Below are 16,711 nucleotides of genomic sequence, written 5' to 3'. Positions count from 1 at the left end.
CTGAATGAGTATAAAACCTGAATGAATCACCTTAACAGTGGGGGTCTATTTCTTTCACACAGGGCCTTATCATCCTTTGAATCAATATGTGTTGTTTTGTGGAGGATGACTGATACCACAGCAAGCCTGACAACAGACACTGAGACGATAGCAAATGGTGACTGAGTCCACTTTCCCCCTACTTTGCCTCCTCAAGGAAATGTACCTCAGAGCCCTACTCTCTGTCCAGTAATTCCACTTCTGGGAAGTATCCTGTGGTAACAGTCATAGGTGTGCATAAAGATTAATTTACAATCACAAAACACTGGACACAAACTACAAGTCTACAGTTAAGGGGCTGGTCAAGGAAATCATGGTGCATTCACAGCCTGGGAACCTGGACAATAAGCAAGCCAATGCTTCAGAGGACTATTTATTAAAATGGATGCAAGGTCAAGATACAGGAACAAGTGGGGGGAAAAAAGACTGGAGATACAGATACCAAAATGTTAACAGTAATTATATCTGAAAGGCTACATTACGGGTAATGTTTATATCCTTCTTTGGGTTTTTACTATTCAACAATGTGTATATAAGGGCAAAATGAAATAGAAAAAAATCAATCCAACTTCTCTCCCTGGTGTCTTCAATGCCCCACCAACAATGAAGCAGTGCTGGCCATGTGGACACACTGGCCCTGTGAAGGTGCCCTTGCCCTCCTGCGTGTCACAGGCTCCTCCCAGCCCTCCTTCTGCATGAGTCAAATGTGCATAAGGAATTCGTAGGAAGCACAAGGCTTTGAGCCTGGTGGGAAACTGGGCTCTACTCTCCCATTTCCAGATTCTAGGGGTCAGACTGACCAAGAGCCTGTGAAGATCCTGATTATGAAAGTGCTAACTGGTGAAAGGAGAGAAGAAGAACTCTCCAGATAAAGCCACAGAAAGTTCGATGAGTGAACAAGTACCCGGTGTCCAGCTGTGCTATGCAGAGAGGTGTGATTCTTCTGCGACCATCTGCCGTCCGAGTCTCAACTTGTTTCTTCAAAAGATTCTGGCAAAATAGTGACATATATGAATGGACAAGTTTCTGCCAAGCACCTCCACATTTAAAAAAATAAGGCTTCTAAGGAAACGAATTTTAACTTCCTTTTCTATGGCCTGCTGGTCCAACTAAACTTAGCCACTGAGCAAGCGTATTTGTCAGGCTGTGTGTTCAACTTCCTGCACAGAAAGCTCCCAGTTGAACTGGCTCCAGCACCTTGCTCTCTATCACCAGCACTGCAGGCCTGGCCAGGTTTCCTGAGCAGTGAACATTTGCTACTCTCAACCAGCAGCCATGGGGCACAATGAGGGCACAAATGAATGAAACCTGCACCCATAAGCCACTCTTTCTCTAAGTTGTGATTTGCAAATCTTCTTTCATCGAAGTCATTTCTTCCACTGAAGGGTCATAAAACGAAGGTTCCCAGTCACACACTGTGTCGAAATCACAGATTTGTCACCCTCTGTAGCCCCTAGAGATCATTTAAACTCCCCAGGTGATTCCGACATTTCCTCCCGTTTCTGCCCCATCTCCACCCCCTCCCCCCAGTGAGACATGGGCTTCCAGAGGAAGAAGGGAGAACCCACAGAGATCTCTGAAAGATAGAACCTGACACCCACTGTTTTCAGTATCTAGAATTTCCTAGAAAGGCTAGAAGTGAGGTTTGGAAGCTCCTATAAGAGATGACATCCTCTAGAACTCCTTGGGACAAAGAGGCCTTTGATAAAGTACCTTAGGCCCCATTACTCCCTCATTGCAGCTGGTAGCAATGGGGCCACGTGGCCCCAAGCTGGCTTATCCACGGGTCCTGTTCTAGGGCACAGCATACACCTGCTTACCTACTACTTGTGTCTGTGCTCTGTTCAGACTGCTTGTTCCCCCTGCTCTGTCCCTGGGTGTGTACCCATGTCCTTAGGGTTATGGAGACAAGCCCTCACCTTCCTAATGTCTTCCAGACTCTCCCCATTGACAACACCAGCAACTGAGGTAGCTGAACTTGTCTCTCTAGCCGAGGCACTCTTCTGGTCCAGCTGTTGTTGTTGCTGCCTGCGCTGGTATTTGAGCATCTCTGGGTTCTCAATGACGGCTGTGGAGAGCTGGGCCTCAGTCATGATGGCCAAGCTCTTACCATAGGTAGACTGGTGAATGCGGCTCTAAGGGAAGCAGAGAGAAGTTCAACAGACCAGCTTGAGTAGCAAAGTGGTGGCTAGTGCCCACCAGTGGGTGAGCTGAGTGTTGACTCTCTTAGTTCTGAGGGTAGAAAAGGTCTTGGGCAGTGTTCCCAGGGTCCTGGGTGCCAGCTTGCCCTCAAGTCTCACCCTTTCCTGCCTATGGCTGACTAGATGTCTCTGGAGAAGTCTTACACCCTCTCTAGACGTTCAGAGCCTCTTGTGTATCTAGAGTTGGCGATGAAAGTAAATGAGTAACTGACCAAACACCTATCACATGCATGGTGTGGTACAGAAGGAAGGGCAATAAACAGGTGCTGAACTGAAATTAAGATACTCAAATTGCTAATTTAAGGTTCTTAAATCACTCCAAGGACCCCAAACACTTTTTGGGAATCAGATGCTGAAGTCTAGAGCCTTGTCACACCATTCTTATTCGCCACCATTAGTTCCAGGTGAATGGAAGTTGCCATGAAGCTGCTAATAGTGTCTCAGAGTAAGGGAAGGCCTGGCACAGCAAACTGGGGATATCTTTCTCTGTCTCTCCTATTCCCCAACGTGTCCTGACCCTTCTGAACAGGGTCCCTCCCTTCACCTTCCCAGGTTTCATTAATTCAATGCTACAACAAGCCAGACAGGACCCCACATTGGCAGGGATACCACCCCCAGCACATTAGAGTGACTGGTGTTATGAGAAGTAGACTCACAAGGATGTGCTAATAACCAACAGGGAGGCCAGCAGGACATAAGCCTCATAGCAGAGGATGCTGGGCAGGGGGAGGTCAATCTGTCCCCTGGCATCTGGAGGCAGAATTCAGAGTTTGATAGATGTTTACCTGTATTTCTCAAACATGGGGTCCCTGCCTGCCATCTGGGAAAAGGTAAACTAGATAACATTATTTTGTACCCCTGCCCCCGAGTCTCCAAGGCGGAGGGGAGTGCACAGGGATCCCAGGTTACCTGACGACAGTGACAAGGTAGAAAGACCTGAGGCCACTGAGACACTCACCCCTTCATTGACAACTGACTCTTGGGGTGCCAGGCCATTTTAGGTGCTGTCATTAAGGCAGACGCCCAAGGGGTTTACTTCATAGTGGGAGGTCCACACAGTAGCTTATGAGGGAGCCTCTACCAGTAACTGCAGCTCGAAGGGGAGGGCCACCCACCTGCTCTGGGCTTTCACAAGTCTTCTTTCAGACAAACGAATACATTCCACTGAGTGGTGGCAAAGGCCCATCAGTAGAAATGTCTGCCTTCAAAGTCTATGGTGCCATAAAGTAGGCTTTTCCCAAAGTCCTTGAAGGGCACATGGGTCCTGCCTGTCCTGGGCAGAGAACACAAAGGGCAGGAAGCCTATGGGCCTGGCCCATGGTTCTGTTCTCATACCTAAGGGTTGTGTATGGTTTCGGCAAAGGGCCACGCTTTTTTTCTGAGGCTTAGTTACCTCGTTAATAAAATGAATGAATGAGCCTTCCCTTGAAGGGTTTTATAGAATTCAAATGAAATAATACATGCAAAATACATGGCTCAGAGTCTGGCATGCAGCATGTGCTAAGAAATGACCAATGTTACTGCTTTGTGGCAACTGTGTCTGTATGAGACCATGGAGAAAGTGATGTGAGCAGGGACCCTTAGAAGTCACACTTGCTATCTCCCATGGTGAAAACCTCCCAGTGTGTGGCTAATTATCACTCAAGAAAAGATGCCCAAATCTGTTTTATTCTTCGTTCTAGAACTGATTTCTGACATGAATGAGAGCCTCATCTTTAATCTATTTTGTAAAATAATAAAGATTATAATCTGTAAGAGACCAATACCCAAGTATACTTTAAGAAACAATGTGTCCATGTATGTCCTAAGGGGAGGGTCCAATCAAAGGGGCCTCTCAGAGCTGTGGTGGCCATTTCTGTGGCCCAAGAGGAAGCGCAGCACTCAGCCCACCAGTTGGAGGTGTACTGTTCTCCTACCTTCTCCTCCTCGCTCAGGGGGTCTCCAAGCTCATCCTGGGAGAAATCGAGAAACGCCACAGAGCCATCCATGGAGCACACCAAGATGCCTAGCCCGTTCAGAGTCCTGGAAAACGACAGCTATTAGCAGTCTGGGAGCAAGTGCCTGTGGGGCTTACCTACACCTCCAAGGCTGGACCGGGAGGGGAGCATGCAGGGTTCTTTGCAGATGCCAGAAACCCCTCGTTTCCTTCTATAGCATTCCTTGGTGGGGTGGGGGCAGGGGAGACAACCATGCTGCGGAAGGTTCTGGTGCCTTTTAGTCCTATGCACATGTACAAAGTATCTTTCACCATGTATTTTGTAAGAATTTCACTTTTATTTATTTTTGAAACCATTTTTTAAAAAAATATGAGGGAATATACATCTAAACGAGGTCACTGAGAAGCAGAAAATACCTCTCCATACTTATGGTAATCTGGTTCATACAATGACAGAGTGAAATGAAACCAGGATCACAGTACTCTTTTTTCCCCAAACGTCAGTTTGCCTGAGGAAGTATTTTCCAGGGGCAAATGCCAACAGAGCAAGAAGCATAGCAGCTGACACTCTCCCAATGGCAGGCCAAAGCTGACCTTTCTTGAATCATCTGCTCTGGCTATCACACCTGGGGAGAGGGGGTGGCCCTGGCTGGCTGACCCTAATCACATCTGAGAGGCCTCATGTTCCTATGTGTAGCTTCTCTTCTTCTAACCTGTGCACTGTAATAAAGAATCCATCTTACCAGGAAATATCCATGATGGATTTGTCGAATAGCTCATGGATGACAACCAAAGGCCGTTTCAGACATGTGAGCTGGAAGGAAAGAAGCAGCAAAAAAAAATGAACAAAAACTGCTTTTTGTGTATTCAGTTAAGTCCTAGAAGCTGAGTCTGAGTTTTTGCTGACATACAAGGCATATTCGACTCTATTCAAATAGCAACCAGCAAGATCCAAACCAATGGAAATAAAAACCTGACAAAATATGCATTTTAGCATGGTCTCTGCCTGAAGGGCTTGCTGTGGTCTGGCTGGGAAGGTGGCTTTATACATGGACAATCAAGAATGGAGAATGGGGTTCTAGAAAGGCCACGACCTGAGCAGAAATCTACAAGCAAAAGATGGGATGCCGAGGCCTAGGCAGAGATGAGGCAGCAAAAGTAGTGCCCAGGACAGGAAAGCAGCCTCAGACAGAAGCCAGCACATGTCCTCTGGGCCCAAGGAGTTCTGGTACATATGTAAGCAAAGCTGGGTATAACCGGTTACATACATCACATGGGCTCTCATTCTACAAAGTGTATGCAGATAGTCCAGAAACACCAAAAACAGTTTAAGTTGCCCTGATTCCAGATCCAGAGTTAACCACTATTTCATTCTTTGATACAGGATTACTTTTTCATTTATACATTATGTCATTAAACACCCTGTAAAAAACCTGTCTTTGACGGCTGTACAACATTTACCCTGTGCATACTTATATCTAGTCATTCAAAGGTTGGGCTATGTGCCGTCTCCATGTTCCTACAGCTCACATGCTAGTGTCTGGCCACACTGCTGACAAGGTCCTGGGGCCACAGTGTGGCGGGTGGGAGGGAAAACCTTCTACATGGCTCCTATCAGGTGCTGTGTCTATAGGGGAAGAGTTGCTGTGGCCACCCTAGTCCTGAGGAAAGGGAGTCTGAGCTACCTGGAATCCACAAGAAGAATCTTGCCCTTACTCTAATTCCACTTCCAGAAAAATATAGTCTCCTATATTTTTGGGATCTCCATGTCTCCTCCCAAAAATGTGCCTACAGACCACTCAGAAATCTGGAAACTTTATGAACATCTGACCTCAGCATTCTAAGAAAATGAGTACATAATCAGTGATGTTTTGGGTAAAGCATCACAAATGAAACTCCAGGCCAGAAGGAGTCCAGGAAGAACACGCCTGGAACTGCCCATGATGGCACTGGGATTCAGGTTCTGAAATGTCACATGAATACGGGCCTGAAAAAAAAAATCAGTTTACACACTGCAATCAATTTCTCTGTGACAAAGAATTGTAATAAAGGCAACCAAAGGATAACGTCAAATCTACAACTATTTAGTCCACTCTGCTTATGGGGAGCTTGATAATTAATTAGGAATAAACTAATGCTAAATTAGCTAAATGCTAATGCTAAATACAACAACACACATGAATCTCAACAATATTATGCCAAGTGAAAACAATGCAAGACACAAAAAAGTAAACACTGCACAGCTCATCAATGTGACAGACATCGTTGGAGTGGCTGCCTTGGCCAAGGAGTGGTGGAAAGTGGAGTCTTGACTGGGCAGGGATGAGGGGTTCTGGGGTGGTGGTTACACTGGTGTAAACATGTATGACAATGCACTGAGCTGTATACTTCAGGTGAATATATCTGCTGTAAATTATATATGGATACAAAGGTTTTCTAAAAGGAAGCAAACACAGCATGCCAACTGAAGGTGTTCCCTGAATCTGGACATTAGAGTTGCTCTGACTAGGGCTCAGGGTGGCCTCTCCTAGCTGGCCCCAAGTCTAGTCTTCAGCACTTCCTTCCTCCTGGGGTAATGAGAGGGCCTGACCCCAGATATGGGGTGGAACCACACACTGAGCACCATTGAAAGTTGGGGGGTAGGGGAGTCTCTCCCTCCTTCATCAGTTCCTTCTCCTTCACCCTGCTGGAGCCATGAAAGCTCTTTGGGGGAGAAGAGGGGCTCACCCAGACAGACAGAGAACGGTCCTTGCTGCCAACAGCACAGCAGCAATATGGGCAGCTGGGCTTTGCAGAACTCCCATTCTTCTGCTTCTTTTTGAAGATTTTTGGATTGAATTTCTAAAGCCAAATAACAAATGTTAAAATAATTAATCAAGCATCAAGCACAAACCCCATGCCCCGTATCAGAAACAGCACAATTCCAGCGTATTGGTGGGAAACCACACTGACATTCTCCCAGCCCCAGGCACTCGGCATACTTTATTTCATCTTCCTAACTACCCAGGAGTCATTTTGCTGAGGATGCAATGGAGTCTCAAAAAGGCCAGCAAATGTGGGCCAAATCACCCAATGAGTAAGTAGTGAGACAAGGATTTGAAGTTGGCTCTACCAACTTTTCATTTCTGGGCTTGTGGCCAGGTTGATGGCATGGGAGCTACTGAGACTTCCTCTCTGAATTTCTCATGGCCTGGGCAAGGCCAGTTCCAGGACCTGGCTTTAGGGGCAAAGTCTTGACAGAGGTCAATGGGACTGTGAGGTGTCTACTCCATTAATCCCTTCCCCTTCACTGTAGTTGTTGCTCAGAGTCAAAATAGAGGATACTGATCATCCCTGCATGATCTCAGTTGGCCAGGACGATGGCTAAGTCATGCTAAAATGCACTCTGGGGTTTATCCTCAGTGTAACCCAGGTGTCACTTTTGGCAAGGTTGGAAGCACAGAGACAGCTCCCTGCCATGTTTCTGGACTGAAAGGGGTGGGAACTCTAGAGTCAGAGCTGGGATCCCCATGCCAGGACAATCGAAGAGGAAGGGTGGCTCCTGGGAGCCTGGTGTCAGCTGGCCTGGCTCACAGGGGTTCTAATTCCAGAGGGCAGGCAGGAATGGCCAGGTGCACAGAGACGGGAAACACGGAACCTGGAGGCGTGCATCCTGGGCTTGAGTCTTGGCTACCTGGGTTGGCTGAGAGGACTCAGTACCATGATCTCACAAAACCACTTTTACAGTGACCGTGAGGACCACTTGACAGTGTCATGTGGAAGCACTATGCTAATCTGAAGCAGTGATTTTCAAACATTTTAGTAACAAGGACTGGCTTTGAACAAAGTCCTCTACATGGGCTCCAATATAAAAAAAATTAAGTAATATTTTATTTGTATAAAAGTTATATATATTTTAAATCACAATATATATCATTAATTTAAACAATGGTAAGGATAAGTCCATTTTAAGGAATGCAAAAAACTGAGATCAGAGTCCTGGATGATCCTTTACTTTTATCAACCTTAGCCCACCAACGTATTTACTTTGTTTTGGTTGCCCAGTGCTGAGAAAATCCTCGTTAACAGTGGCCCCTATCTGCTGGCTCCCTTTATCCTCCTTGTCAAGACTGGGTGGGGCAGCTCTAGACTCAGGTGATCCACAGCATAGCCTCACAGCTATGATGGCCAGGGCTAGGGTGCAGTCACACATGCTCAGCAGGCACATGGACTGCACCTGTGCTCTAGAGTCTGGCTAGTGAGGAAGCACTTGTCGGGACCACCATACTTGAACACTGTGATCTGACCAATGTCACAGACTGATTTGGGGGATACTCATTAAAATGTGAATATATATTGCTTTGAAAAATCACTTTAAAAACTGTAAAAACCTAAGTATTTAAAATGAAACAGGGATGTGGCACGTGCTGACTCTCAGAGCCCACTACCTCAGTCCACCACGTGACCCAGCCTTGAGACAAGGCACCTCCCAGCCTGAGGCTAAGCACACTCACAACGACAGTCACAGCTTTCCGGTGCCCGACAAAGTCCATGTTGGTCTTCCAGCCCTCCCGTTCAATGATCTGGGCAGTGGGGCCAGAGTTGTTCATGGCGTGGGCAGACACCAGGTAGTGCCCGTCAGGTGACCAGCTGAGCCGCAACACATGGGTTGTCCCTCCACACTGAAAGAAACATCTGCACTTGGAAGGTGCTCAAAGCCAATTGTGTGACTCAAACTGTGACCTCAAGAATAGAGTTGAATTTTGATCTATAAACGTATGATAGTAGAGCATGTACCCAAGCTTCTGGCTACACAAACAGGAGTAACTCCAGCTTCTCCAGATGATCTAACAAAAAGGTGCTGTTAGATGAGACTGGGAGCTGCAGCATCCTACACTCCCCTACGGGAGCTGAACATAACACAGAGGCACAGGCCTGAGGGGATCTGCAAGAGGACTACCTCTTTTAACTGTCAATTCTGCATGGGCCAAATTTATCTGGTCACTGACCTCTGTCTTCTGCCAAGCATGTTAACCCTGCCACATGAGGTCTGCAGAACATTCACTTCCGTGGAAGAAGAGTCCTATGGACCCTCAGGAGCCGGTCTCTATGATGCAGCCAGTAACCATGAGCCACTATGTGCTCTCTTGAGCCTGCCTCCTCAACTGAAGCCTGGTGGTGCTACTAGCAAAGAAGAAGAGCTTCATAAAGTCCATATAAATCATAAAATACATAGCAGAAAGGAAATGTTCCCCTGACCTGGTCTAGGGCTGAAGCAAGGCATGTCTCCACATTATTATTCCTGCAAAGTAAGATGAAATGGGCCAGAAAACCAACCCCCTAAAGCTCAAGGTTGACCCAGGGCAGTTTTAAAGACTTAAGAGTCAGGATCTTGGCCTCATGGCCCCAGAGGAGGCAAGACAAGGTGGGGCCTGAGGGTAGTGACACACTTGCCTCAACTTCCATATACTTAGGACAGCTCGACCCCAGAGGCTGAGGAGTCCCGCCAGCTCCCACTGGGATTCCAAATACCCCTCCCCATCTCCCACAACTGCCCCCAGGAGCCCTGTTAGTGGGACTCCACTGACTAGTCACTGGAACCCTGAGGAGGAGCTCCACAAGGCATGAAGGCCCATGTCCCCTTTTCCGGGCTATAGCCAAGGAGGGCAAGATTAAGTAGGGTGAATAACAGTACTAATGTGGTGCTGCTGGTTTGGAGAAAATGGAATACATGATTTCCACCTTCCTTCTGCAGCCAGGCCTGAGGTGTGGGTGAACGTGTATTCCTCCTGCAAAACTGGGCTCACAGCCCTTCCTCTGAAAAGCCTTTCCTGATGCAATCATCACTCCTGGGCTATTTCTGCACATTCCGGACAACTTCGTCACCATGTTCAAACTAATGTGAAAGTCTATCTTTCCCACCAGACTCTAAGCTTCAAGGGAGAGACTCCATCTCAGTCCACTTTCATTTCCTTTACTTAGTGCTGCCCTTCTCATAGTAGACACTTAAGAAATATCTAATGAATAATGGAGACCTTGGGCTCTGATTCCATATGAAATGAGAACCCAAATGAAGGAAGAGACAGTAAAATCCTCAAGTCACTGCAGTTCGACCTCCAGACATTCTGCACACTGTACTGGTAACATTACCCTAGAAAGATGTTGGCTGGCCTGCAGAGTGCAAGTCAATGAGTAAAGCCACAGCATAGTCAGGAAAAATGAAAGAGAGGGCCTCCTCCACCTGTGTAGCACAACGGTGTGGGAGCATCGCTAAGGTTTTCTTCACTTTTTCTCACTTCAAAGTTGGACATTTAATACCATCTGAGAAATGAAAGATTTTCAACATTTGACTCTTTGGGGCAGAGGGCCTGCCCCAGAGAACCCTAACCAGTCTGCTCAGGCCCCTGGAACTCTGCATTCACCATGAGGTCTGGACCCCAGCCAGTTCCTCCTCTGTACACTGAGGCCAGGGGGGCTGACGGACCAAGCTCCCTGGACTGTCTCCTTACCTCATCAAAAGGTTTGGTGATGCTGGTCTCCAACTGCCAGTCCAGCGTTCTCCACACCTTCAGGCTGCGGTCATCAGCTTGAGAGGCAATGTATTTCCCAACAGGGTCCCAGGTCAACCCCTTTACCAAGCCAGAATGGCCTCTCAGAGTAGCTAGAATTTCTGTGGAGGAAAAGAAGAGATTAGAAAGGCATTAGCTAGGGGAAAATGATGAGTCTATCTAAAACATGAGCTGCAATCCATGGGCTATGGAATGGCTAGCCAAGAGAGGGGACCTCAGGAGTCTACCTTCATCAGTTCCCACCCCTGGGCACAAGCAGAAGAGCCCCCTAATCTGATGTCTTTGCTTCAAGGCAAAACAATTTGAAGGAAGGACTGTACCCAGGAGGCAGGCACTATGCATAAGCCCCCTAAAGGGCAGGCAAGCAGGGACAAAGGCTTGGGGTAGAGCCAAATTCTGTCCCTTCAACTTGTCTGCAGTTGGTATCTCTGCCAGTGGTTTCCCTTTCTGAACAGAAGACCATGCGCACCTGGGCTGTAACATGAGCATTTCTGATGTGAACCTCCCTGGCAGCTCCCCAATAAAGAGCAGGCCTGACAGCTCGGGGTAGAGGGCACTGTGCTGAAGTCCTTTGTAAGTCATCACTGAGACAAAGGTGTGTGCGATAGCACGTCCTAGGGATCTGTAATCTAAATACAACCCCAGCCCTCTGTGACCAGGATGAAAATGGACCTACACATCCTGGTGGCTTATAAAGAGAGAAAATGACTTGGATCAAGTTCATGGAGGATGCTTTTTAGCCCACGAAGAAAACATATTCCAGATACCAGCAGAAAGAGAAGAAGTATCTTACTAGTTATGAACTGTAGTGATACGCCAGGTTATGCCATCTGTTGTGACTTTAAACATGTTAATAAAGAAAAACAATCTTTTGCAAAACTGGATTTGTTAGCCTGTGTTCAAGGGCTTCAGAGAGTGGATGGCAACTGAGTGAAGGCTAGAACCCAGTGGCGAGAAGGTGTACCCTCAGGGCATATGTGTATGTGGGAGTGTCAGGTGCCCAAGTGCATGCAATGCCACCCTACCAGCTTCATATCTGTGGCACATCCATGCTAGCACTCATTTACTATTTTCTGTAACACAAACCTCTTTTAAAACCTTAAACAAACGTCAATGATGAAGAAAAAAAGAACGGAGTCTCAGACAAGACACGTGGATCCTCATCTACTATGAGACACTGTTGCCACCAGCGTAAGGAGACCAAGAGCCCACCATGCTCCAGATGAGCGGCCCATTTCTGCCACCACCCAGTCAGAGGCCCAGACCTGGGAACTTCACAGCGTTCCAGATGACGACAGTGTTATCCACGCTGCACGAGGCCAGCCAGGCATCATGGGGAGACCATGCTACATCCATTACATCTGGAAGACAGAGGGCTGGTAGTTAAGTCTCTTACCTGGTGTACAGACTTGGCTAGGGGGGCACTCAGCAACACCTGTGTGCCAGGTGGGCCAGTAGCCCCTAGCATCTCATGTCAGAGGAAACTTGAGATCATAACTAGACTATTTCTTAAAAACCAATCTGCAAAACTCCCCTGCTAATGTTTTTGAACTGGTCATGACATTTGAAGTATCTATGTGACCTTGCTCAACCCCTCTGACAGATGAGGCAACTGAGGATCATAGCTGAAAGCTTGGGACTAAGTATAAGAATCCTGGTTCTTACACCTGCTAGGTCTGTGGCCTCAGGCTCACCAAGGTTGCTTTTCTGACCCCAAATGGGCCTGAGAGCCCTTTGAGCACTACAGGTACAGCACCTGTCAGAATGCCTGGCACACAGAGCTCAACAGCTCAATAGCTGCCAAATAAGTGGGAGGCCATCTTTAGGCCCTTCTCACCAATTGGACCTCATCTCTGAGACCCCACAAGAGTATCCCTCCCCTCCAGAGCCCCCAAACACAACGACTCATATTCATTTCTTTGTGACTCAGTTTTCTCATCTGTAAAATGCAGATTAAAACAAAAACCACAAACTAGGCTCAGAGGGTTATTACGAGGATCAAATGTAAGAAACTGCTATAGCACAGTGCCAGGCACACACCAAGGCATCGGTAAAGATCAGCTGTGACAGTGACAATGACCAGGCCCATCTTGCTGTGCAGTTGTAATTTTTTCCTAACCTTTGTGCCTGGTGCAGTGCTAGGTGTACAGAGAATGGCTGGTGAGAGGTGAAGAAAAAGAAACATGGCAGCAAGTTAACAGCTTTCTAGTCTCCTCACAGCACTTTTTTTTTTTTTTTACAAATAGTTTATTATCACGTTGGTTTCCATATAACACCCAGTGCTCCCAAGGCTTTTTAAAATGTGTAAGTAAAATATTCAAAAGTTCTATTTTGTTTTTTCTATTTTTAAAAAATCTTTAGGGATAGCTTAATGAATTTTTTTCCACATGGTATTGTACTTTGTATTTCACATAGCATACACATTAGTGTGCTGCATTTAGTATTCTCTTTTCTTAATTAAAAAAAATGTTTATTTATTTTGAAAGAGATAGAGTGCGCATAGGCGAGAGGGACAGAGGCATAGAGAGAGAGAGAGAGAGAGAGAGAGAGAGAGAGAGAGAGAGAATCCCAAGGAGGCTCTGCGCTGTCACAGCAGAGCTCAATGAGGGGCTCAATCTCCTGAATCACGACCTGAGCCGAAATCAAGTCAGATGCTTACCTGACTGAGCCACCCAGGCGCCCCATGCATTTAGTATTCTAATACCCTTGGGATCCTGAGGGCTTCTCTTGTTTTACTCTGCATCCTTGGTCTTTGAGAGCATTCACTACCATAAACAGACTTTCATGTTAATGAACACACAGGTGTATACCACTCCCTGGTTTCTTGTGACTGATACCACAAAGTGGGACTCTGGGCAGAATGCCTAAAGGTTTCCCCAAGTCTGGACTTTCCTGACTCTGTGGACTGCTTTCCAAAGACCTCTAGAACTTTACACTTTTATAAGCAGAATGTCTATTGGAAATTCTCTTATTAGCTTGAGGGTTATGATTTTGTTCCCTTCTAATTTATAAAGTCCATTTTTATATTTTAACGTCACTTTGATTAATAATGAAAGTGAAGACTTTTCACGTTTGTCTAAAGTTGTCTTCTGAGACAATTTTCCTCCTATCTTGTCTGTTGGGAGTTTTTTTGTGCAGCGGGTCTAATAAACACAAATGTAGTGCCTATAAAAATGAGGAATAAAAACCTCCTCTAGGAACTGAGAGGCCAGGAGGGGCAGACCTTTAGGCACATTTCACTGTTGTAGCTAAGTCTTAGAGCAGAGAAGTAGTCAGCTGAGAATTCCAGAAAGGAGATGTCATTTTCTTAGCAATTTCCATAGACTATTGATAATACAGGCATTAGTTGCAAACTCTGTCAGTTTAACACTGCAGGCGATTTATGAAGTAAAGTCTGTTATTCTCCTTAGTAATGTCTTTTATTGCCTGTTAACCTTAAAAAATATTCCCTCTGCTAGAGGATTGATAAATACTCTATTCTGTTTTATTCTGCTTTAATTATTTAGAATGTTTCTCTATTTAATATCTGGAATTTATTTCAGTGCATGCTGTATTTTGTGAAGCTCTATATTACTCTCTCCTCATCTACAAACCGTATAATGGTTATTCTATCACAGTGATAACTGGTGCCTCCTTCACAATACACCAAGTTCTTTTTCTAAAAAATGTTTCATTTATTTCTGAGAGAGAAAGAGAGACAGCGTGAGCAGGGGAGGGTTGGAGAGAGGAGACACAGAATCTGAAACAGGCTCCAGGCTCTGAGCTGGCTGTCAGCACAGAGCCCGATGCGGGACTCGAACCCATGAACCCCAAGATCATGACCTGAGCCAAAGTCAGACACTTAACCGACTAAGCCACCCAGGCGCCCCACAACACACCAAGTTCTTAGGTACATGTACCTGACTTCAATGTTGGCAAGTTTTGTCCTCAAACCCATGACGCTTTAAGTCACTGCAGCTTTGTTTTCTTCAACAACCTTCCTTATTCTTCCAAATGCCCTTTGGAGTCACTGCTGAGTTATGCCATAAATCCACATACGTAATATAATTTTCTCCTGGGTTTCCAGTTTTGGAGCTTCAGTCTTCAGACTATACCACTCCCTCTCCTTCTCATTGCACATCTACACATATCTGACACCCTCTTGCACTTGAAGAGTTAAGTTTCTGGTCACTGTCATTCTGGAAACTCTCATCATCATTCTTGCTGATTCTAGGAGGAATAATCTGTTTTTTGTTTTGTTTTGTTTTTTAACACAAGGCTCTTGGATCCTTAAACCTCACAGACTCCTCCAGTGACCTTGGCTTCTACCACCTCAGGCACTCATTCCCAGTCATGCCTAGAGACCCTTCCTGACAGATCACTGCAACTCTTCCCTGGTCTAATTCCATTCCTCGCACACTCGTACCACTAACCCAGTGCTTCCAGCTCCCTCTCAACTCCAACAGGGCTTCCAGGTGCTACGGGCCTTCTGCTGTCTCCTTACTCAGCTTAGAGTTCACCATAACCCTTTGCTCTTCTGGGTTTTCACAGGTGCCTGACAAAACCCAGCCTGGTTCAATCTAGCTCTTTTCTCCCCTCTCCACCTCAGTCTTTCTTGAGCATCTTCCAATGAGTCTTCTATCCAACAACACCAAAACAAACAGCACTAGCCAAGGCCATGGGGAGCCTCCATGCCATCAAGTCCAATGGTCAATATCCTCAATCCTCACCCGACCCCAGGCAACATGTGATGCACTGCTTGATCGCTTTTCCTTTGAATGCTCTCTCCACTGTCAAACTGGCTTCCTCTCCGACTCAGCCTGTTTCACTGGTTCCTCAATACCCTGAAGCCCAACCTCTACCCTTGGTCTCCAGTCCCACCTATACTTCTCCTGTGTACTCAACTCTCACATATCAAAGCTCACAGTTCACTTACACCCCTGCTAGGCAATGCAAACCAAACATGCCCCAAAGCCAACTTCTAAACATTCCCCCTAGCAAACATTTCCGGTCCCACCTACACACTTTCTATAGAGTGATGGCAACTGCATCCTCACCACCCTCCAGGCCACAGTCGGAGGAATCCTGATTCCTTTGTTTATCTCACACACCCTACATCCCATCCACCAGGGACTCTGCCTCCTCCTCCTCCTCCTGACTTCTACTGCTACAACCCAGGTCCACTGTCTCTCACCAAGATTATGTGAGCAGCCTCCTCAGTGGTCTCTCCAGTGCCACCCATAGTCCATGCAGCTGCCACAGGCCTCGCTTCTCTGCTCAAAACTCTACTGACCTTTCCCTTCTCACTCAGAGAAGGGCCCCTCCCAATGGCCTAGAAGGCCTGCCCCTGCCTTCCTGCCCTGTTCACTCTGTGTCCTAGCTTCAGGTGGTTCTCTGAATACACCAAGCACATACATCCATACTCCAAGGCTGTTGCCCTGGCTATTCCTTTAGCTTGGAAAGCTCTTTGGATGTACATACAATTGTCCCTTACCCTTCCCTCTCTTTGCATGTCACTTTCTCAGCAAGGCCTACTGGGGAACCCTCATTTTTCTCCCCAGCACTTATCTTCTAGTTTCTGACATGACTAGTTTATTGTCTGACTCATTTAAAAGAACGTAAACTCTCTGAGGATAGAATAGTACCCAGAATGTACTGAGTGCTCAATAAATATCTGTTAAATGAATTTGGGGAAAAACAGCGTCTTTATTTTATTCAGTCTTTCCATTTATCAAGTAGTCATTTTATCTCTCTCAAAAAAGGTTTGTAGTTTAAGTCTTACAGACCTCATATATTTCTTGGTAAGATTATTCCTGGGTATTTACAATTTTTGTTTCTGCTATATAAGAGTTCTCTTTTCATGATTAGATATTCTAATTGGCCATTACTAATGAAAAATGAATAATTAAAAATTTTCTTACATGAGACCAATTCAATGACTAATTTTTATTAGTTCTGAGTGCTTTTAAATGCTTTTTAAGTTCTAATAACTGTGAGCTATATTTGCC

The 16,711-nt window shown here is 46.1% G+C and overlaps 1 protein-coding gene across 4 annotated transcripts in view; it reads right to left on the bottom strand.

Annotated features, from left to right (window-relative positions):
* LOC120238814 (protein HIRA) overlaps nucleotides 1-16,711 on the bottom strand; it is an 80,512-nt gene that overhangs the window by 37,475 nt on the left and 26,326 nt on the right. For all 4 annotated transcript variants that reach the window (XM_039242826.1, XM_039242829.1, XM_039242827.1 and 1 more), the window contains 8 exons: nucleotides 11,990-12,085; nucleotides 10,665-10,825; nucleotides 8,670-8,837; nucleotides 6,904-7,017; nucleotides 4,920-4,990; nucleotides 4,157-4,262; nucleotides 1,959-2,174; nucleotides 944-1,029 (listed from right to left, as the gene is read on the bottom strand). In XM_039242826.1, the coding sequence (XP_039098757.1) occupies nucleotides 944-1,029; nucleotides 1,959-2,174; nucleotides 4,157-4,262; nucleotides 4,920-4,990; nucleotides 6,904-7,017; nucleotides 8,670-8,837; nucleotides 10,665-10,825; nucleotides 11,990-12,085 (1,018 nt within the window). The remainder of the gene's footprint in view (nucleotides 1-943; nucleotides 1,030-1,958; nucleotides 2,175-4,156; nucleotides 4,263-4,919; nucleotides 4,991-6,903; nucleotides 7,018-8,669; nucleotides 8,838-10,664; nucleotides 10,826-11,989; nucleotides 12,086-16,711) is intronic.

Source organism: Hyaena hyaena, unplaced genomic scaffold (genome assembly GCF_003009895.1).
Source record: "Hyaena hyaena isolate Hyena2069 unplaced genomic scaffold, ASM300989v1 scaffold_219, whole genome shotgun sequence".
NCBI lineage: Eukaryota > Metazoa > Chordata > Mammalia > Carnivora > Hyaenidae > Hyaena > Hyaena hyaena.
This window is presented reverse-complemented; position numbering and strand designations above follow the sequence as displayed.